The 23,653-nt window shown below is 49.4% G+C and overlaps 1 protein-coding gene across 3 annotated transcripts in view; it reads right to left on the bottom strand.

Annotated features, from left to right (window-relative positions):
- The window catches only part of SPAG17 (sperm associated antigen 17), a 1,712,709-nt gene that overhangs the window by 1,533,014 nt on the left and 156,042 nt on the right, over positions 1 to 23,653 (bottom strand). For all 3 annotated transcript variants that reach the window (XM_069635754.1, XM_069635756.1, XM_069635755.1), the window contains exon 2: positions 14,886 to 15,026. In XM_069635754.1, coding sequence (XP_069491855.1) covers positions 14,886 to 15,026 — 141 coding nt within the window. The remainder of the gene's footprint in view (positions 1 to 14,885; positions 15,027 to 23,653) is intronic.

Raw genomic sequence — 23,653 nt, 5'->3', positions numbered from 1 at the left:
TCACCATATACACACGCACACACGTCTTACCACTTGCTCTCAGAAATGAACCCTCCTTCCATCGATTGAGACAAAATGCCAAAACCTGGCTTATCGCCAAAGAAGACTAAACCCGTACCCTCACTCATTTGAGTCACTTGTACATATATCCATTGACATATCCAGCCAACACAAACCACTTATTGTAATCATACTATAAATGTCCTACCTGCCATTTCTTTGTACTGTATATCCATGTCCCACAACGGACTGCACAAATTGTGAATAACATGTACTACTAGAACTATGCTTATGTAATGATTTTCCTGTACTAGAACCACCATGTATATATAACAACCATGTATATTTTACCTGCTTGTAACCATGCCAAGCGCCCAGTTGCCCGAGGGCCAGGCCGCGCTATACAAAACAATAAACTAAACTAAACCCAGCCATCCATACATTTGAGTGTGCACCCTTCCACCATACATTCACACCCAGGCAGCCACCCATACATTTAAGTGTGCACCCTTTCACCATACAGACACACACCCAGGCACCCACCCATAGATTTAAGTGTGCACCCTTTCACCATACAGGCACACCCAGGCAGCCACCTATACATTTAAGTGTGCACTTGTTCACCATACACTCACACACGCACACATCATGGGATTAAGGGGAGCCCTAATAATTAAAAATGAAATTGGACCTCATTACAAATATGCCAGTCTGGAAACAACGTTGCCGGTAAGCTTACCGGTGCTGTTTCCGGACTGGCATATTACAGATTTGCGGGCGGTTGCCGTCCCACCCGGCAGGTCAGACCTGCCAGGCAGAATGGCACCCACCCGCAGAGTTTTCATGGAAGCACCGGCACCGTTGTTAACGGTGCTGGTCCTTCCGTGGTCCCCATTCCCATAGAGTCCAATAGGACTCTATGGAAATTGGGACTTACCATTTGCCGGCGCCTGACATCCCGGACCACCGGGGTTGTAATCCTCTGGTGTTACCAGGAAGTTGGGCACCAGTAAATCATTACGGGTCCGGTCTGGTAGCACCGCCACGTTACCGCCAAACCCGTAATGAGGCCTATTGTTTCTTCTTGAAGTCACTCTGACTTCATAAAGAAATTATTTTTATTATGGACCAAACCATAACGGAAATAATTTCTTTCGGTCTCTTTCTTTCCCTCCGTTTTCTGTCTTCTCGGCGTCTTGCTCCACTACACTGTTCCCTAACAATCTCTCTTTTGTTTTCACAGGGATGGTTGTGATCTCAGAGTTGCCCCGCCGATGGCGAAGACCATGGTGAGTAATTGATGCGGAGCGTTGCGCTGTTTATAGGTGTTAATTGCGAACCTGTGTTCTCTTCTCTTCTTTGTACAGGTTGCGGTGATGTTCCGGAGTGATGAGCGATCGAAGCGCTGCTTGCCCAGGTAATTGCTTTGTTAATGCTGACCTTGTTCCTTCTCCCTTGCAGGTTGCGGTGAAACCCAAAAATGGGCGAGGTAGGAGAAACGCAGGGTGCTGCCAGGACTCGGTGCTTGCCCAGGTAAGAATTGTTATTAATGCTGTCCTTGTTTCTTTACCTTTGCAGGTTGCGGCGAACTTCGGAGATGGGCGAGGTAAGCGAAGCGCAGGATGGATTCAAGGCCGGTTACTTCACAGGTAAGTGTTCTTGCTTACTAATGCTGTTCTTGTTCTTCCAGGTTATTGATGGAATCCGGATCTAGGGCTTCTCCGCCGGAGAAGCAGATGAGCAGGAGCTGGACACGGTGAGCCTTACGCTGCAGGAGTGCAGAATAACGCGAAGCGTGTTCTGCTATTTGGGTGTGGTTTAAACAGCCCAGCTAAAGCAGTTCCAGGCCAAGTAGTTCCAGGCCCAGCCACACCCAAAACACTAGACCGCATGGCTTGGTTCTAAAGAACTGAGCTGTGTAATAGGCCTCCATGTTGGATTAAGGTCCAAAACTGGTATTGCTTATTCCTGATAATGAGCCTGGCGCCAAAGGCACCAGGACCGACTCCATGTATGTTTCTGATGGAGTTTTAAGGCCCTTGAGGTCAGTGTGAAGGGCTTTAGCCCCACTGCTGCCAGGGGGCTGTTATACCTGAGGGGTTAAGGGGCATGGATCGTGACAGCACTCCCCCCTAAGGTCCCTCTCAAGATATTTCCTCTGTCTGGCCCTGGTTTGGTCGGATGATTCCGATGAAATCGTCTTACCAGGCGTGGCGCATGGACGTGCTCGCTAGGCTCCCATGTCCTGTCCTGAGGGCCGTATCCCTTCCAGTCCACCAAGTAATATAACTTGGACCTGGTGAGTTTAGAATCTAGGATGACCTTGACTTCAAATTCGGGTTCTCTGTTAACCAGTACCGGATTTGGTGGTGTTTTGACCAGAGTTCCAGGCTGAACAGGTTTTAAGAGTGACACGTGAAATACGGGATGGATCTGCATATTTGGTGGTAAAGCTCGTTTTACTACCACAGGATTTATAATAGCCTTAATGGTATAGGGCCCTAGATATCTGGGACGAAATGTTCGAGTTCCTCTTATGGGCACGTGCGGAGACACCAAGCAAACTTCATCTCCGACTTGGTAGTCTGGGGCTTTTCTTCGGTGTTGAGCAGAGAATCTTTTCTGACTTTCTTTGGCTTGGATCAAGTGTTCTGCTGCCTTTTTGAAGGCTCGAGTGATGGTTGTATGTAAATTCTTCACCGTGGGCATTTCCAAGGCCATGGGGGTATCTAATTCGCCTAGGAGGTAAGGCTGCCAAGCCTTAAATGCTGCCTTGATCGCTGGGAGTTCCTGGTCTGTTATTGCATAGTTAAGTTCAGGTGTAGTACATTTTTGTGACCAAAAGACCACAGGATGTAGCTGGCCTGTTTCGGGATCCCTTTTGGGAAGAACAGCCCCCATTGCCATGCCGGAGACATCTGTTTCCACTACATATGGTAGATCTGGGCAGGGGTGTTGTAGCACCGGGGCTGAGGTAAATCTTTTCTCGAGTTCCAGGAAGGCCTTCTCCACCTCTTCTGTCCATTGGAACAGTTTGTTGTTTTTTCATAATAAACAAGTGATCGGGTGCACAATCTGGGAGAAACCCGGGATGAATCGGCGATAAAGGTTTGCAAAGCCGAGCATACTTTGGACACCTTTGACTGAAGACGGTGATGGCCAGCTAAGGATGGCGTCTAATTTGTGCATATCCATCCGGACGCCTCTGGGAGTGAGGACAAAACCAAGGAACTCGACTTCAGTGACATGGAAGGAGCATTTTTCAAGTTTGGCGTATAGATGGCGCTGTCAGAGTTTTGCAAGGACGGAGCGAACGTGCCTGACATGGTCCTGTTTAGAAGAAGAGTACACTGAGATGTCGTCGATGTAAAGTAGGGCACATACGTCGATCAATTCCCATAGTATATCGTTCATAAAGTACTGGAAGGCGCGGGAGCATTGCAAAGCCCAAAGGGCATCACCTGATATTCGTACAGGCCATACTTAAAACGAAAGGCTGTCTTCCATTCGTCTCCTTTCTTTACAAGCACGAGATGGTATGCCCCGCTGAGGTTCAATTTGGTGTAAATTTGGGCATCCTTGACTTGGTCCAGCAGTTCTGGGATAAGGGGTAGAGGATAACGGTTTTCAACTGTTAGCTGGTTTAGTGCGCGGTAGTTAATGCACATTCTCAAATCCCCCTCCTTCTTGGGTACGAAGAATAGGGACGAGGCTGCCGGGGATTTGGATGAGCGGATAAAACCGTTTGCCAGGTATTGGTCCAGATATGATTTCAAATGGAGATTTTCGGTTCGGTGAGTGCATAAATTAGACTATACGGGATTTGTGCACCAGGTACGAGGTCGATCTGACAGTCATATGGCCTGTGAGGGGTAAGGTATTAGCCTGTTCTTTTTGGAAAACGTCTTGGAAATCGTGGTATTCTCTTGGTAGTGTACTTGTTACACCTAGTACCAATGCCTCTTTATCTTGGACAGGTGTTTCTGGATCAGACAATGGCTTTTTCACTTGATGGCACGCATGAGCACAGTCATTGGAGTAGGCCAATTTATTTGCTCGCCAGTCGATGTTAGGATTGTGAGCCACCAACCACGGCATCCCTAAAATCACCCGGAAAGAGGGGCCTTGATAAGGTCGAAGGCAATGGCTTCCCGATGTCCGTCTCGGCACAGAAGGGTCAATTCTGCTGTGCGTTGAGTTACAAGACCCGAAGCTAACTCTGTGCCGTCGACAGTGGTGACCTTCTCAGTTGTTGTTTTCTGACAGAGGGGAAGCCCCATCCTTGTTGCCAGGCCTTGGTCTACGCAGTTACCAACGGCTCCGCTGTCTATGTATGCCTCCACAGCATGCATCCGAGACGGTTGTTGGTGACTGATCAAAATCACAGGCAGGGCAAGGCATGAGGTCTGTGGCTCTTTTCCTTTGCTCGACAAATGGAACTCTATGCTTTCCGGGGCTGGAAGTTTTCTGACTCTTGTTCTCCTCCTTCCTTCTCTGTAGCTCTAACTGTTGTCCTAGCGGGTTTTACGGGACATTCTCTGAGGAAGTGACCCGATTTCCCGCAGTACAGGAATAATTGCTGTTGTCTCCTTTTGTCTCTTTCGGCCTTGGTTAATGGGCTCCGTACCTCCCCCCAATTTGCATGGGTTCCCAAGTGTTTTCGGATGAACGCGGACTGTCTGCTTTGAGCGTACATACACAGTCCGATTCTCCGTTAAGGCTTGATCTGTCCTTCGATCTTGCAGCCTGTGGTCTAGCTGCACCACTAGGTTGATGAACTCTGCACAGTCTTTTGGTGGGTTTACCACCTGAGCTAGGACGTCTTTCAATTCCCCCTGTAATCCTCGATGGAATAACGTCATTCGTTTCTCCTCAGGCCACCCAGTTTCAACGACAAATCTGTTAAAAGTGGCGATATATGTTAACAAATCTTGGCTGCCTTGGCGGAGGGACAGAAGTTCGTTATCCAGAGCTTGGACTTGGGTATGTCGGGTGAACAGCTTCTCCATCTCCTGTTGAAACCCCCCGAAATCCTGCAGGAGTGTGTCATCCTGGCTTATTAACGGTATGGACCAATCCGCGGCACTGCCACTCAGATATGACAGAATGAAGGCAACCCGCGACTGATCGTTAGGAAAGGCTCCGGGTCTGCAAAGAAAATGGAGGCAGCACTGGTTCATGAATACTGCATATTTTCTTGGGTCCCCTGTAAAACGTTCCGGTGGGGCCAAAGGAACTGCCCAAGGGAAGACCACCTGCACTGTATTGACGGATGTGGCTCGAACCGACGGAATACTTCCTGGCAACGGAGCCTGCCCAGCCTGTTTTTGGAGCAATTGTGTGGCTAATTCATCGGTGCGGTCCTTGGTGACAATCAACTCCCTCCTAAGGACGTTGGTTTCTTGCCGGGCGGAGTGCACCTCAGCCGGTAATTCTCCCAGTAACTGGGCTAGTTGGTCAGTCTCTGATGTTTCCATGACACCCAGGTGGATGTTTTAATTGAGGCTTTGCGTTCTGTTACGCTCACCTGGTATCCACGGGGGCGTCACACAATACTGGATGGAGGTCTAAGCGCTATCCCGTACCCCTCTCTGCCTGGTTATGTGCCAGATGTCGGGTAGCGGCTATAACAGGAGAATGGAGGGTTAAGATACTGGTTCTGTGATGGATGGACTCCCACCTCCCTCCCGTCCAAATCCCCTCCCTTTGGGTTATTGCTCACCTTAGGTTTTTGTGCATTTAACTCTCCGCCCTGCGTCTCCGTGCAGGGGCGCGTGGTTGGTGCAAGCGTTCCGTGGACCTAGTTGCTTCACTGGTCCATGTGCCCTTATGTCAGGTCCAGACCGGCTGTGACTCCGACTCTGCTTGCCGTCTTCCAGGTGAGTTATAATGTCTTTTCCGTCTTTATTCTGTCTCTTTCTTTCCCTCCATTTTCTCAGTCTTCTCGGCGTCTTGCTCCACTACGCTGTTCCCTAACAATGTCTCTTTTGTTTTCACAGGGATGGTTGCGATCTCAGAGTTGCCGCGCCGATGGCGAAGACCACGGTGAGATATTGATGCGGAGCGCTGCGCTGTTAATTGGTGTTAATTGCTAACCTGTGTTCTCTTCTCTTCTTTGTACAGGTTGCGTTGATGTTCCGGAGTGATGACCGATCGAAGTGCTGCTTGCCCAGGTAAGTGCTTTGTTAATGCTGACCTTGTTCCTTCTCCCTTGCAGGTTGCAGTTAAAACCGGAAATGGGCGAGGTAAGAAGTGCAGAGTGCTGCCAGGACTCGCTGCTTGCCCAGGTAAGAATTGTTATTAACACTGTCCTTGTTTCTTTACCTTTGCAGGTTGCGGCGAACTCCGGAGATGGGCGAGGTAAGCGAAGCACAGGATGGATTCAAGGCTGGTTACTTCACAGGTAAGTGTTCTTGCTTGCTAATGCTGTTCTTGTTGTTCCAGGTTATTGATGGAATCCGGATCTAGGGCTTCAGGATCGGGCCGCCGGAGAAGCAGATGAGCAGGATCTGGACACAGTGAGCGTTATACTGCAGGAGTGCAGAATAACGCGAAGCGTGTTCTGCTGTTTGGGTGTGGTTTAGGCCTCCATGTTGGATTAAGGTCCAAAACTGGTATTGCTTTATTCCTGATAATGCGCCTGGCGACACAAAGGCACCAGGACTGACTCCATGTAGGTTTCTGATGGAATTTTAAGGCCCTTGGGGCCAGTGTGCAGGACTCGCCCCACTGCTGCCAGGGGGCTGTAATACCTGAGGGGGTCACGGGCATGGATTGTGACACAGACTTAACAGGACCATTTCATTCCCTGACAAAGGGATAGGGTGTTCCACACCAGGGATACACCTTCTAAACTTGAGGGAAATCATTCAGGCCTATTGTGGACAGAAGGTACAGAGGGGGGTGCCAGTAGATGAGGAACTGTTTCATCATGGGACTAAAATAATAGCATGGCTCCGAGGGATTCAGGGGAAAATGTGGCGTCTTCCAAATGAGTACTTATTCAGGCCAGAGATACCATTAGATGAGAAGGAAGGGACAATAGTGCCACTTGAATTAGAAACAGTGATAGTGTGGGACGACTAGATAGCAGTGCATGGGACAGACGACACAGGGCGACCATGGCAAGCAGCGATTGCCATGGCAGAAGGCTACAGGTTGACTACAGTCACAGACGAAGAACTATTGAAGGACAACAGATCACACCACGAGATGGTATTTGAAATGAGCATCACATATTGGGTGAGGAAACATTACAGAGAGGTACAGCAGAGTATGGCGATGGCGCTGAAAGCACCGCCAACCTTTCTTGAGGAAGATTTGGCGAAGGTCCCGAGCATTTTAGGGACCACAAGTCCCTATGATGTGGGGCTTCTGAAGGGGATAGGAGCAGTGAAGATAAAGCTTAAGCCAGGAGCAATTTGACCACGAGTTAAGTAGTACCCACTGTCAAGAGAGGCAGATGAAGGTATCTTTGAGACCAGTGTAGCACTAGTGAAGCAAGGCATCTTAGTGACATCCGAATCACCCTGCAACATGGCTTTGTACCCTGTCAAAAAGGCGACAAGGGGGTTGTGATATTTTATACTGGACTTGCGCCCTCTTAACCACATTGTAGAAGCAGAATATCCATTGCTTCCGAACCCGGCGAAAATTGTGTAGCATCCCCACATAAGCTGCCTACTTCATGGTCATAGATTTGACGAATGCATTGTTCTCTATACCACTACATCCAGACTCACAGGACTTAACCTCATTTCTACATAGAAACAAGAAGTGGAAACATACAAGACTTCCTCAAGGATACTGTGAATCACTTTCCATATTCAACAGGGTCCTCCAAATGGACCTAGGCAATGTACAGATGGAGAGCACGGTTATACCGTACCTAGATGACATATTGATTTGCAGCAAAACCGAAGAACAGTATAGAAATGACTCGGTATACATTTTGACAGTACTAGCATAAAAGGGGTACAAGGTGGACAGGGTCAAATGTCGTGCTTCTTTTTTCTCACGGTGGCAGCTGCCATGGAGAATAGCTGCAATAAACTACATTTCCCAGAAAACCTGACATGCGTTGTAGTTTCCGGAATTAATACGGGAGCCTCATTTTCGATTATGTTCCGCCTCCTTGTTGTACTTAACCTACGGTGGTTTTCAGAACACTGCTTCTGTTTATAGTTGCAGCCGGCATTTTTCTGAAGTGCTACTTTCTGTGCCTTAATTCCGGAAGTCTCCCGTTTTCTCCGTGTACCGATCTTGCCTGCACACGGACTCCTAGTTCTTGATCCTGCCTTGGTTTTGTTTGCTGTCCGCTCGTGTACCAGACCCTTTGCCTGCTCCTGGACTCCTGGATTGTGATTTGGTTTTGTTTGCTGTTCGCTCGTGTACCAGACCTTTTGCCTGCTCCTGGACTCCTGGTTTATGACTTTGCTACAGTTGCTTCCTGTATGAATACCATCTGTCACTTGTCCACGGACTCTTGAGCTCATTCCTCGGAGCGTTTGCCTTCTCCTTGGGAATAACACTGGTAAGGCCAATTCTTCATTTTTGAATCCTGTTTTTTCATCGAACTGTTACCCCATCTTTTGGATTACATTGCTTCATTTCTAAAGTGCATTTTGGAACGCGTTGCTGTGGTGCACCATCCCAAAACCAGTGCGACCCTCGTTCCGTCCGGGGATAGCTACCCTACTAACCTTCCTTTTTTTTTGTTTTATACTTTCGTTGTTGCCCGGGATTCTTTGCACTATTCTCGCCTCCACCAGTGGTAAAGTATTATTCCTTGATTACCATCATTGGGCAGTTTTCACATTTAGCTAGTACCTAAAGTCTCTTCTGCTTTATAGGTTGCTCCAGGTCCTTTTTTACGGCATAAGGGGAACTCACTCAGGTACTCTATTAAGGGTAATGGTTTTGGGGAAAGCCAGGGTTGATTCCGTTAGAATATTCATCTGTTGTCTTTTCTTTACAGCTGGGTCCGTGGCGGTGTGTTCTCCCCGCTCTTTTGATTGATTGGTCCCCTTGCCTGTACAGTTCAGCAGGTGGTCATATCAGTTTAAAGAGTTAATTTCCCTCACAGAGAGGAGGCTCGGGTGGAGGCTCCAACCCGAGCTCTTCAAGCAAATACCCAGCACAAAAGGACCAGTCTGTTTTTTACGCACTCCCCATACCGGTGAGTAACACCTTTGGGTCTTTTCCTTTTCGGCTCAGCGTTTCCATGGTCCAGTGCTGAGATCAGGTGGATTTTGCTCCTCCTCTGTCTTCTCTCAGTCCCCACAGCCGTTGCTGTCTCTCTATGGTCGTCGCCGGATTAGTCTATTGACTAGTTGTCTTCCATTGCTACTCGACACGTATCCGCTTTTTTCTTCTTCTTGGAAAAAGGTGTGGCCGATTGTGGTTGTGGGCGTTTAGGCTGACTTGAGAATCTGCAGATGTGTGAGTAGTGGTCCTTTCGACCGCATACTACAAACGTGGTTCCTTGCGCTGGGCAGTTTCTCTTCACGTGACGTGCTCCACTGCACCATCCGCACTCGGTCGGCCCCCGCGATTCTTGGTTGCCACCGCAGTGAGTTGTGTGTTTCACTGTAGTCATCCCTCGGTGCTTGACAATTGGAGATTTGTGCAATTGCTGCTGTCGTCGGCGTCAGTTGATGTTTCTGTAATGTGGTGCCCATTGGTGCTGCTCTCGCGTGCAACAGCTCACTCTAGCATCCATAATCGAGAATCCTGGCTAGGGTGATGCCTTTTTCACTGAGCACCATTCTGCGCAGTTTCCTGAGCACACTCCATTAATGATCTGGTACCTTCTTTTTTTCCGACGCTGTCAAATTCGCACGATATTGCTAGTCGTCTGAGCCTTGTGTGGTAGGCATAAAGTTTCTCATCCTCCATTTGCACTGTGGTGCAGAAATTGAAAGTTTCATAATCCGGATTTAGCTGCTGCATGAAATTTGACATCAGGGCGTCCTTGGCTAGTTGGTATACGTCTGCACCATCGTTGATAACCAAAGAGTTGAAAATGCGCAACACATCATCGCCCATGTTAAGCAGGAGGTGAGATTTTATTTTTCTGGGTGTTGCAGCCTACCGCCATTTCGACCTTTTGGATCCACAGCAAAGAGCAGGCCCCACTGATGACAGATCTGTTTAAGGGTCAAAAGGCCCCAGTGCAGCCGTGGCATCCCCATGAAGTCGAGGGGACGGCATTAGTGTTAGTGAAGCAGCTATCCTTGCCGGTGTGCTGGGCCTTGGCGTGGAGAGACCAGTTGCTATATTGCCCCTGTGATGTTGTGCACCCCTGTGTGCTGATTGGTAATGGGCTCCTCCTCACCTGTATTTTGCAGTGTCCAGGTGGTGGTATGTGGTTTTGCAGTGCTTTGTGGCAACCATTGCTGGTTCTTTCACCATGCGTGGGGGGAGGGTGCCCCCACTGTGTTTCCAAAAATGTGATCATTGGGATCGTAGTGTGGTATAAATCGGGTGTTGATTACTGCGTGTGTTGGTTCATGCACTCGTCACCAGTGTGAAGTCTCTCCTGCCAGTGCTGCTGGCGGGGAGAGGGATCGAGGTGGGCCGCATCTACGGGCCTTCTGGTGCACGGCACTCGAGACACAGAACACGTGTCCACCAGTTGCAGATCATGCCCTGTACTGACGTCCCTCCGGCAGGGCGGGCCCTTTATTGTGTCTCATGTTACCACGCATGCGGGACGTGAGGCGGATATAACATGTCCCAGCCATATTCCAGCCACATAGGGGATGAACTGCCAATCCACAGTCAGAACCTGGCATATAGGTCGTCTCCTACATATGCATTAGGGTAGAGGTTGAGCAGGATCTGCACTGTGCACCGCTCCATTACTCCTCACACAGCCTTGCCTAGTGAACACTGACATTGTGCAAAGCCATACAATAGTTACTAAGCTTGGCCTTCTTGGCACTGGTACAGATGTTTCCGCACACAGTGAGGACCTCACAAATTCTCCCCATGCGTAGAGTCACTGGCGTCATTGAGGGATGAGTGTGGCAGTGCTTAAGATAGAGTGACCAGATTTTCAAAATACAAAACGAGATAACCACAAACATAAAAGTAGGACTAACCCCTACCCATCCAGCCCACTTCGCTGCCGCATGCACGCCCCCATATTCTTGGCTCCCCCCACCCTAATGATCACACAGTAAATAATTTCCATTTCCAGCACTGCTTTATTTAAAATGTGCGGATTTGTCTGTAAATGTAAGCATGTGAAAAACAAAAGGAGCTTGTCTAGCTATTGGAGGCCTACAATGGCTATTTATCACCCAGCTAGATGTGTTGCCCAATCAACTAGTACAACTGGATGTTACTTCAAAGGTTGGGGGTTCGAGCCCATCGTAGGATAAAGTGTAAAATTACTAGACTGTTAAAAATGTTTATTTGCTTTATAGATAGTATGCTAAATTGTTGGAGCTCACCCTCCCTTTCTGTTGCGAGTGGCCAGGTTTCCCCTCTAATCCCCGTGACCCTCCCCGTTACAGAGCACACACAGACATGCTTGCAGTCTGGGCTTCACAGTCGCTTTGCCGCGGCTGTGGAATGCCCCGTTTATTTAAAGCACACGCGGAAAAGTTACGTCACTCCGCCACATGTATGTATGTGCCCTTAAAGGGGCAGTCACCACACTACTCCGATTTCACATCAAACATCAAAAGAGGTAAACTACAAACACTTCAAAAACATTACACTACACCCAAAAATGAACACCCCTTTAATCATATTCCTCTCAGTTCCACAGATTACTTTTCGGTCCATAGGCTGGGCCCACTAGCTCAGAGGTCCAAGACACAGTCATTGAGATGGGCAGGCTTCCCCTTCCCAACCCTTTGGGATACCTCCTGCCCACCTCCCGGATCGGGCCCTCCTCCCCTATGTCCCCCCCGACTTGGGGAACTCGGAGGATGGGCCAGGCCACCGCCCTCGTCCGGTACATCACCACAGTCTCTTCTTTGAATTGCCTCCGGCCTGTTCTTTCTAACCTTCTTGAAGAAGCTGGCATTGCGGGTGACAGTGGCCGTTCCGTCTGAAGCAGTCAGCATTGAGCCGCGCACCACCACCACGACAGCTTGCCTTGAGGGTGCCGGTTCTTCACAAGCACTTCATCTCCCGGAGTTAGCTGCTGGGGCTGGAGTCCTCTCCTCATGTTTTCTCCCTTCGTCCTGAGTCTCCTCTCACGTATCACCTCAGCATTATCAATGACAGCTGGTTCCCTCTCCCGTACTTCAGGGATCAGACCCCTCGGACATTACCGAAACAGAGTCCTGTATTCCCTCAGGAATTGATACAAAGCCCGCTGCAGGTAGTGTCCTTGGCCGTGGGTGATGCGAAACACTTCGTTTAACGTTCTCATAAACCTTTCCGCTTCGCTATTTGCACGGGGCCACACAGGTGGGATTTTTCACTGTTGTATCCCATACTCCCCCATCAGCTGGGCAAAACTGTCCCCCTTGAACGGTGGTCCATTGTCGGAACACAGGGTCTGAGGCAGGCCATGGGTGGCAAAGATCTTCTCTAGGGCCACAGCCACCTTGTCAAAAGAGATGGAGTCTATGGATTTGACCTCAGGATACCGCGACCATTCATCGTCGACTACCAGGAAGGGAGTGTCACAGCCTGTGGACCCAAAGTCAGCATGGCCATTCTCCCAGGGCTTTGTTCCTCGGGGCATGGCCTTGATTAGGGGCTCCCTCTGTCCTGGGGCAGCCGCCTGGCACCACACACAGGCTGATACAAACTCCTACACCAGTCTCTCAAGGTCTGGGAACCATGACTTCTGCCATAGACAGGCCTTGGTTTTGGCAATGCTTTGATGACCCTAGTGTGCCAACTCAATAACTTGGGGGACCTTGCATCTCGCTATTACTATGCGGTCACCCTGGAGTAAGAGTCCCGACTCCACAAAAGCCAGTTCATCCTTGACCCTCCCCAGTTGTTCCAACGCTGATCTTGCCTCGTCGGTCCTCTGGGCCAGCGTGTCAATCACCAACCTCCATGACCCTTGCTGAAGAGCCGCCTTTAGGATGGTGAAACACTCGTCCTCGGCTGCCGCCTGTTCCAGCTCCTGGATGGGCACCGAGTTTTGGGTTGTGCCTCTACCACAAGCCTCACATGTTCATCTGCTTCATCTGCACTGATGTTTCAACGTCTTTCTGGCTCGCATCTGGGGTGCCTGAACAGACAGTCTGCATCGTTGTTGCTGGCCTGCTAGTACACCAATGTGACCCCATATTCGAGTAGCGACTGGAAGACGAGCCATCCATGATCAGTAGCAAGGGCTTGTGGTCAGTTACCACATCACCGGCCATCCCAGCACATACAAGCGAACATGTCGACATCCCCACAGGACTGGCAAGGCCTCTCTCTCGATTTGGGAGTATTGCAGCTCTGTTTCCGAGAGTGCCTTGCTCGCGTATGCAATCGGACGTACCTCCCCATTTGCGTCCGTCTGGGTCAGGACTGCACCCAAACCAAACGGGCTGGCATCCACCACAATCTCTGAGGACAAGGGTGGATCAAAGAACGCCATGGTATCCTCTGCCGTCAGTGCTCCATTCAGGTCCTCGAACGCGGCCTGCTAACCCCTCGAGCCACGTTGCCTCTTTCTGGTTAGGGTCCTCAGGAGCTCTGACCTGGATGCTAGGTACTGGATGAACCGGCCACAGTAAGTGACCATCCCCAAGAAACTTCGGACCTTGGACACATTCTCCGGGGGCCTCGCCTCTGCAAGGTCTTTCACCTTACGGGGATCTGGTGATACACCCCCCTCTTTGAATCCGAACCGAAGAATTTTATTGTTTTCTTGAGGAACTCACACTTGTCCTTATGCAGAGTTAGATTGAGAGTCTGCAACTGTTCCAGGGTCTTGACTAGCCTCTACATGTTCCCTGCCTCCGTTTTCACAAACACAAGGAGGTCGTCAATGATGTTTATTTAAAGCACACGCGGCGGAGTTACATCACTCCGGCGCGTGTTTGTGTGCCCTTAAAGGGGCAGTCACCACAGGTTCCTCAAAACTGGGATGGTGTTTTTAATTTAGAAAAACTCTTGGACTAGGGGAACAGGAGCCCAATTCCGGGACAGTTCCGGCAAAACCGGAATGTCTGTTCACCCTAGTTTAAGAACACAATTGTTTAGCATTCGGAAATGTGTTGGTAACATCTAAAAACTGCGTTTAAAATCCGTTTTAGCCCTTAAAGCTGACCTAAAAACATATTGAACAGATGGGAAAGGGTTAAAGGATTTGACAAAATATGGCACGGAATCGGGTAACAAAGAAAGGCAAGGAGATGTCTGTGTGTTAAGGGGTGGAGGAGCGGGTTTCAAAAAGGAGAAGGGAACAAAATGACCAGGCTGAATACACCAAATTCGACCACCTTTACTGACGAAGCAGTTTTAAAAATTAAGAGGTTTTCATATGAAACCACCAAATTACTTTTAACTTGTACATAAAATCACAGTATAACAATATATTCAGTAGAAATGACAGGGCATGTCACTTGACAGACAGTGAGATTAAATTAGTTCAGACATTTTGGGTGGAGACCCGGCGCTCTATATAGCATTTCTCGCATGGACCCACATCTCTACAAGCACGCATGTGCAAGCTAGGCATGCAGAAATGTGTAAACAGCCCTAGGTGGGACGTCCCAGAAAAGCCCCCATCCGAAAGCAGCAGTGCATGCCGCCGAGGGACAGCGACACCACGAAGCACCTGCCCTCTGTTTTCCGAGCTGCCAGCAGGATACCAGTATATCAAAGATGAGGACCCCGTGGGAGGAGACAATCCATTAGAACCCAGGTTACCACATAAAAAGGGCGTGGCCCCATGTGCTGGCGGCACCTACCTGCAAAAGAGTGTCTTCCCAGGAGACCAGGCTGAAGAGCTTGCGCAGGGGGGCTTTCACAGCCGCAGACAGGGCCTCTGTGAGGACCTGATCCTCTCGCTGGTTCTCAACCACAAACGCAACGCTGGCCTTCCACTGCTCCTGGAAGAGGAGACACAAACAGTAGGCCACATATGAGGAGAGAGGCTTCCAAAGTCCTAATAATAGAAATAACAGCTACAGCGGGCATCGTAGAGAAGACGCTTCTGTGCTTTGCTATAGTGGGGTTGATTTCTGTAGCATTACTATGTTATTTACTGACCACGGACCCAGCCTCGGGAAGCAACGGAGCTCCTAGTGCCAGGTACTCTCTTCGTATGCCAGGTTATTTCTCCGGATATGCCCAGGTATAGTCATTATTTAGTCAGGTAACCAAATCATATGCCAGGTCTTTACCTTCTCCTGGATATAACTCACGGCAGATGCCAGGCATTCTCAACAAATAAGGTACCCACACACCATATACCCAGCATTGCCATCACATGCCAAGGTGCTCGTATCATGTGCCAGCTATCATCATCAAATGCGGAGACCCACAAGGAGGGGCTAGGAGGCTGCAGCTTCAACAGACCCACAGGGAGAGGGACCACCCACAACTGACCAACGAGGGGCTAAAAGGCTCCAGCCTCAGACCCACAAGGGGGTCTAGTAGGCTCCAGTCTCAGCAGACCCACAAGGAGAGGGACCACTAATAACAGACCCATAAGGAGGCGCTAGGAGGGTCAACCCTCAGACCCAGAAGGAGGGGCTAGGAGGCTCCAGCCTCAACAGACCCACAAGGAGAGGGACCAGCTACAACTGACCGAGGGCTAGGAGGCTCCCTCAGACCCAAAAGGAGGGGTTATGAGGCTCTACCGTCAGACCCACAAGGAGGGAGTAAGAGGATCCAGCCTCAGGCCCACTGGGAGGGCCTAGTAGGCCGCAGCCTCAGTGGACCCACAAGGAGAAAGACCACCCACATCAGACCCGCAAGGAGGTGCTAAGAGGCTACAGCCTCAGGCCCACCAGGAAGGACTGGGAGGCTCCAGCCTCAGACCCACCAGGAGGGGATAGGAGGCTCCACCCTCAGGCCCACAAGGAGGGCCTAGGAGGTTCCAGCTGCAGGCTCACAAGGAGGGCTAGGAGGCTCCACCCTCAGACCCACAAGGAGGGGCTAGGAGGTCCCCAGCCTCAGCCCACCAGGAGGGGCTAGGAGACTCCACCCTCAGACCCACAAGGAAGAACTAGGAGGTTCCAGCTGCAGGCTCGCAAGGAGGGGCTAGGAGGGTTCAGCATCAGCAGGCCCACAAGGATAGGGACCTGTCTGTTGTGGATCAAAGTGTCTCTCTGGTTAATTGAGCTCTCTGTGACTCCAGATCAAAGCACAGGTCTCCCTTGAAGTTTGTGGCGAGAACAGACTTTCTGTCTCCATCCAATCACTTACGTCTTCCCTCTGAAAGGGGCGTCTCTCTGCAGGGGTTGCCTACTGTAAACAGTTGTCCCAGACTTGCCATTCACTGCCCTTCATACAGAGGGGTGGGAACTAGCTTCAATTTGACACATTGCATATCAAGGAGGTGTTGGTGTTTCATGTCCCTTGTGTTCTTTGAACAAGCCCCTTCGCAGGCCTGCTTCAGTTAACTCCAGAGGTCGAAGTGGGCGGAAGCGGTGCTCCTATACTTTTTATTTTTCATTTTCACTGTTCCTATACTTTTATTTTAAAAAGAAACCGTTCCGGAATGGTTTTGTTTTAAAATAAAGGTGTAGGAAGAAGTTGATGCTTGCACTTCAGTATACTGCACTGAACATTCCCTTAAAGAGCAGGGGTGTTTGTTTGGCGGTTTGCATTGTGTATGGGAGGGGGTGCAGCGATGGGGTTTGTGGGGAGCGGTGCAGGCCAGCAGGGAACATAGTTCCACTACTTCTTTTTGTACACTTTGACCACTGGTTAACTCTCATCAGTATGCGCTGCTGCCACACAGAGCTACTATAGAATAGGGTGGATCCATGGAGCCTTCCATATTTTAATTAGCTGGCCATGGCCGGAGGAAGGTATTGCCTTCCTCCTTCCTGAGATGCTTTGGTGTACCCGTGGCTGTCACATTCCAGCTAAATGGGACAGGGAGGACTGCGCCTAAGGCTGTGTCCCTCCCCCTGCCTCCCAAGTACACATGACTATGTGTTTGCTGTGAGGTGAGCACAGGAAAATGATTGTAGATTAGCCCCACACATTTTCTGAGGTTGATCTCCCATCATTAATTTTCATTACAAAACTTCAAAAAGATAACCAGGCAAGCACACAATCCCTGTGCAGATGGTCGAATTCTTCACATAACCTTCCCAAGGATGTGCCATATGTAACTAAAAAGTAATGTACAAAGCAAACATTTTGGTGTGTCAAATAAAGAGACATGAAAATGGTTGTCTGTGTGGCATGTTAATTCTCTTTGCAGGATGCATAGGTCTGGTCAGTGAACATACTTGTTCCGGCCTTCTGAATAAAAATGCCCCATGTTCAATTCTTAACACTGAAATGTTAAGTGCATACTGTGTAAAAACAATGCCTTGTTAAATGAGCCATCACTTATAAATTACCCCACTTGAAAGGCTGTCAGCACAAAGAATGAGGGGCACACGGTGTTTGAGTTTAGAGCATCTCACACGCTGCGTTTGGAATATGCATTCCTTTGTTTGCATATTCCGATGGCATCGCACTCATCCACAAGTGTGCAGAACGCAGGCAGCTGGGACTGAGCGATTTACCTCTGCACCCTGGGCCGTTGTCTGCTCTGCCCAGGCCAAGAAATGGGGCTGTCTCCACCCATGCCTCCCCTCTTCGACCCCGTTCCTGCCTTAACCGAATCTGGAGTTCATTTACACGAGCAGGCAGTGCCCAGACTCAGAGTCCACTGCTCCCAGAAGAAACTTCCCCTCTCCTCCGCCCCCGATTCTTACCGCTACCACGCATCGAGGCCATGCAGAGGCATACTAAGATGCTGTAAGAGGATTCAATTCAACACTACAGCTAAGTCAATGCCTAGTCTGGGATACTGAATGGAAACCCTTACTGATATATCTTTATGTCCAGTTCATGAGTTCTGGATGACTACCCCTATATAACACCCCTCTCTTAGAATCCCCCTGACCCCACTGAGCCAAGAAGTAGTTCTGTTTTGCAAGTTTAAAAGGTTTATTTGAGAAATAAAACAAAATATAGATACCACGCTTTTATAATAAATTAATAATCGATATCGCCCTTATAAATATAATGTTAATCAAAAATGGGTAATCTGACACTAGCACACTTCTTTATAATCAATGAGGAGTTAGTATAGGATGGATAAAGTAGCAAAAATACTTTTATGATTTCAAGGGGAAAAGCAATGAGGAATAAAATGCAGTACAGAAATACTTGATATGATTTTAGCAAAAGATAAGATAATCACTTTTTCTCTGGCAATTCAACCCCTCCCCTATGCAATGTAAGAAATTGAAGGAGATGGAAAGAGGAGCACACAGTTCTCAGGAATGCAATCAAATACAATACGAAATTCAGTTCCCCCCCAGCAAGCTTAGAGGAAACAGGTAGGAGTTTGAAACACAGGCCCAAAATGCTTTTTAAAATGTGATGGCAATGGATGAAAAATATGCTGAAAATGCTTTTAATTCCCTTTAGGAGGTTCAGGGTGAGTGAGAGATACTTGGGATGAGCTCAGGCTCGCTTTAGCAATGATTCAGGGATGGTTATTAAGAGACAAACTAATTTTTAGCAGAGGAAAGCAAAAAGCTGCTATCTTTTTACAGGTAAAGAAATCAGGCAAAATCGCAGCAAAATTCGCGAGTGCATGAATCGCGATTAAGTATAAGTCGGTTCTAGGTTCATTGGAAAGCTGAGATTCTAAGCTTTCAGGGGAAAGTTGAATTTTGTTCCTAGCCCAAACGGTTCCAGAGATACAGACGATTAAAGAAAGGTAGATTTTCAGATTTAAAGTAAAACTCAAAATGACAGGTGACAGCTTGCAGCTTCAGAATTGACAGGTGACAGTTGTGCAGCTTTACAAATGACAGATGACACGATTTCTAGGAGGCTGTTCTACTTAGGTTAAAATAGTTTGGATTAGATTATTTTAACTAAGAGATTGGGTCTGCACAGTTCTGCTAGGTACTCACAATATAAATTTGAAATAGGCCTCGCCACAGATCTGGTCAGGTTTTGGACTGGACTCCGGTTCTGGTCTCGGCACTTCACAGTGATCTGGGTCAGCTCTCTGGTTCTGCTCACAGCGGTCTGGGTCACTCTGGATCTCTGGTCTGGTCTCTGGCAATTGTTCTTGGCAAAAGAATTCAAACAGCTCGCCCGGCTGTGGAATAGTTGCAAATGATTTTAAGGTTGCTGAGGCCTGCTGAGAAGAGTTCTCAGTTTGTGGGTTTAGGCCCTTGCTTTAAGTTCTGAAGTAAAGTTCTGGTCTTTGGAGATTGATGGATTTGAGGTCTGGATCTCTGGATGTGAAGTCGTCGGTCAGCATGCTCTGCAGCAAATGGAATTGAATGTCTCTACCTGTCCCAGCAGTCTCTTTGTATGTGTTTTGAAAATGGGTGTGTGCCTGGGCCTAGCTAAGCCTGCCCCTCTCTACTTGTCATTGGCCCAATTCTCCCCTCTCCCATGATTGGGGGAAGGAAATGGATTGTCAGCATGATGAAGTCTGTTTATGGGTCAGAGGATCCTCCCCTGGTCAGTTTGCCCACAAATCTATATTTGATTCAAATACATCCTTCCCAGATATACAATTTGTTGAAATTACATGTGCACATTATATATTCCTTATGGTCCATGCTTGTCCGCCTCTGATCTTCCTGGGGGCTTGCATTCAAAAATGACAACATTTTGCGCTTTTTAACTGGTTTTGCAATATCGGACATTTACCCAAAATTACACACATGTGCGCAAGGAGTATGGACATTAATTGATGAAGTGTCAGATTTTTAACATGCAGACATTTGGAGTGAGACCCTATTTTCCGCTAGCAACCCCCCAGAATACACCACAGGGTCCTAACGCCTCTCAAAATGTTCACAGAAAAATCACAAAAATAATGATATTACTTATATAATTCTGACAAGTCCGCACTATGAGTTATCTATATTTTTAAAATCATGCCCTGGCCAAAAAGGGGTGTGGCTTCCCACATCACAGGGTGGAATAACTGGTTTATCCACTTACCCCAAGCTCAGCTGCTAGCAGAGGCACTGCCCCTCCCAGTTTCCCCTAAGAGGAAGCCACTTTTACGACGCCCCCAATATAACATTTGCCTGAGTCCAGGACAGGCCTTTGTTCAACTCCCTGTAGTCCTCAGCTGCTTCACCCCTAATCTAATCAGAGAGGTGACAACTCCTTTTGGCAAGGGGAGTGGCTGAGCAGGTTTCAACTCCTGTCGGGGGTAGTTGTCAGGCAGAATCCAGTTTCACTAAGCCAGGTTTCAGCTAAATGTCACTTTTTGTTCCCAGTTTTCTACATTCAAATCAAACTGACAATTTGTACCTATACATTAAATAATTACTTCCTTCAAGTCATTTCAGAATATGGTTTTACATTCTTCCACCTCTTAGCAAGTCTTTCCTTGGTCTGGTTTTGTTTCATTTGTGCAGTTTTACACAAAAGTCTGGTGGTTTTAAAACGCCGGCTTTCTGATAGTGGTGAGTACTGGTAATGCAACCATTTTTGGGATTAAGAAAATTAATTCCCCACAGTTCTGGGTTGCTTTTGGCAATCAGCATTGCCATTCCCAATGGTTTCAGGCTACTGTGTGTAGCCCAATGGTGGTTTTAGGCAGTGCCCTTCTGTTCCCACAACATAGGCAAAAATGGGTGGCAGCCTATTCTTCATGCATTTCCCTGTGCATTTTCTGGGAAGTTCTGGCCATCATGATGTTTTCAATGCCAGTACTGCACAGTTTTATTGTAGGGCTTGGATGCATGGGTAAAAACATCCCACAATGCCTCAAGCTGTGCGCTTGTAATTGAAGCCAGACACGGGACTGACTGGTCTCGGGTCTTGTCCAGCCACTGGAGGGCAACATCATGCACTTCAGGCTATCCACATGCACTACCCCGCCCTGGTCCTCTGCACCAGGCATTCACCACACACCTGGCCTGCCTGATCCCCGTCCCCAAGGCACAGCCCATAGAAGCCCCCAACCAGCACAGAACCCTCAAGTGTGCCCTGATCAATGTCCGCTCCCTTGGGGCACGTGCCACCTCAGTCCATGAGCGGATTGTCGACCATAGACTGGACATCTTGGCTGCCACGGAATCTTGGCTGCACGATGTATCCAGCCTCCTCTTATCCTTGGCCTTAGCCCTGCCAACTACAACATACTGAGAACCGACAGAGTCAACGCACCAGGAGGGAGCATTGCCCTCATTGCTAAATCTTCCCTCAATTTTAGACGGATTGATGCCCCCCCATAGCTGTTACGAAGGTCTCCTCACAACACTTGCAATCAACCCCAAGACGACTTACAACCTGCTTCTGCTATAGCGCCAACCCAATTCACTCAACTCCCCAGAGCTCGCACTACAGCTGCTCGTTACCCTTTTCATGAAAGCCACCACAAAGGTATCATACTGGGTTACGTGAACTTGGGTTTCAATGACCCAGGCGACTCTAAAGCCGCTGCCCTTACCAAATCACTCACCGAAATAAACTTTGGCCAACACGTCTCCGCACCTACTCATGACAAAGGGTGCAACTTGGACTGGATCCTATCTATGAACACACTTGTGGATCTCCTCACCATTTACCCAGTGCCCTGGTCGGAACACTTCCTAGGAGAGTTCAGCATCTGCCTCAACCAAAAGATCACCAGACTAACGCCACCTACTCTGCCCATACTGATGCGTAACAGCCATAATTTGACTGATACAACTCTTGTCGTTATTCGTGCCCACAGTCCCCACCTGAAACGACCTGGTATTACCCAAAAATTGAGGGGAAACATTTTTTTGGCTGTACGATCAAATCCACCAGATGTAGTGAACAAGGGCAGCGGGGGGATCTGGGGTGTCTCCTGAAGCCTTATTCACTACAATGATACCAGGGGTTGCGGGGGTGTCCCCTGCTTCATGTACAATAAAGTTGTACCAAAAAAACTAAAAGCAAAAAAGGACCCCGCGGTGCAGGTTCCCCACCACGTAAGTGAGGGAGAGTCAGCGGCACACAGCAAGGTGTGCCACCAACAGATAAGTAGGGGGCAGGTGAGGGGTGGCGCATTTCGAATTCAGCTTTTTCTAATTCGAAATTTTGCAAGAGTTCCCTGTATGCCAGTCCTCCCCTGCCCAGGGTGCAGCGGCCTACCTGGAAATCTCCAGAGTACCCTACAGGTCAGGAAATCTGCAGAGTTCCCTACAGGCCAGTCCACCCCTGCCCAAGGTGCAGAGGCCTACCTGGAAATCTCCAGAGTACCCTACAGGTCAGGAAATCTCCAGAGTTCTCTACAGGCCAGTCCACCCCTGCCCAGGGTGCAGAGGCCTACATGGAAATCTCCAGAGTTCTCTGTAGGCCAGTCCACCCCTGCCCAGGGTGCAGAGGTCTACCTGGAAATCTCCAGAGTTCTCTGTAGGCAGTCCACCCCTGCCCTACTGGCCAGTCCACCCCTGCCCAGGGTACAGAGGCCTACCTGGAAATCTCCAGAGTTCTCTGTAGGCCAGCCCACCCTGCCCAGGGTGCAGAGGCCTACGTGGAAATCCCCAGAGTTCCGTACAGGCCAGTCCACCCCTGCCCAGGGTGCAGAGGCCTACCTGGAAATCTCCAGAGTTCACTACAGGCCAGGGAATCTCCAGAGTTCCGTGTAGGCCAGTCCACCCCTGCCCAGGGCGGAGAGGCCTACCTGGAAATCTCCAGTGTTCCCTGTAGGCCAGTCCACCCCTGCCCAGGGTGCAGAGGCCTACCTGGAAATCTCCAGAGTTCCCTGTATGCCAGTCCTCCCCTGCCCAGGGTGCAGCGGCCTACCTGGAAATCTCCAGAGTACCCTACAGGTCAGGACATCTCCAGAGTTCTCTACAGGCCAGTCCACCCCTGCCCAGGGTGCAGAGGCCTACCTGGAAATCTCCAGAGTTCCCTTTAGGCCAGTTCACCGCTACCCAGGGTGCAGAGGCCTACCTGGAAATCTCCAGAGTTCCCTGCTGGCCAGTCCACCCCTGGGAGGAGAGTGCAGAGGCATATCTGGAAATATCCAGAGTTCTCTGTTGGCAGTCCACCCCTGCCCTACTGGCCAGTCCACCCCTGCCCAGGGTACAGAGGCCTACCTGGAAATCTACAGAGTTCCCTACAGGCCAGTCCACCCCTGCCCATGGTGCAGAGGCCTACCTGGAAATCTTCAGTGATCCCTGTAGGCCAGTCCACCGCTACCCAGGGTGCAGAGGCCTACCTGGAAATCTCCAGACCTCCCTGCTGGCCAGTCCACTCCTGGGAGGAGAGTGCAGAGGCCTACCTGGAAATCTCCAGAGTTCCCTGTAGGCCAGTCCACCCCTGCGAGTAGGCGATGAAAGCTCTGATGACGGAACACTTCACATGGTGTGGAACTAACTCTTCATACAATCGGGCAGCAGCATAGGGGGCGGGAATTTGCTCACTGGGCCACCGAGCATTGGAGATTCACTGGTAAAGTGAGGCCAACCCCCAGGTTGGGCTGCCAACGTGGGCTCGGTGAACAGCTTCCTGGAGTGGAGACCTCAGCTGGTTTCCCTGCACA

The sequence above is a fragment of the Ambystoma mexicanum genome, chromosome 7p (genome assembly GCF_040938575.1).
Source record: "Ambystoma mexicanum isolate Mex_15411 chromosome 7p, UKY_AmexF1_1, whole genome shotgun sequence".
In the NCBI taxonomy this organism is placed as follows: Eukaryota; Metazoa; Chordata; class Amphibia; order Caudata; family Ambystomatidae; genus Ambystoma; species Ambystoma mexicanum.
This window is presented reverse-complemented; position numbering and strand designations above follow the sequence as displayed.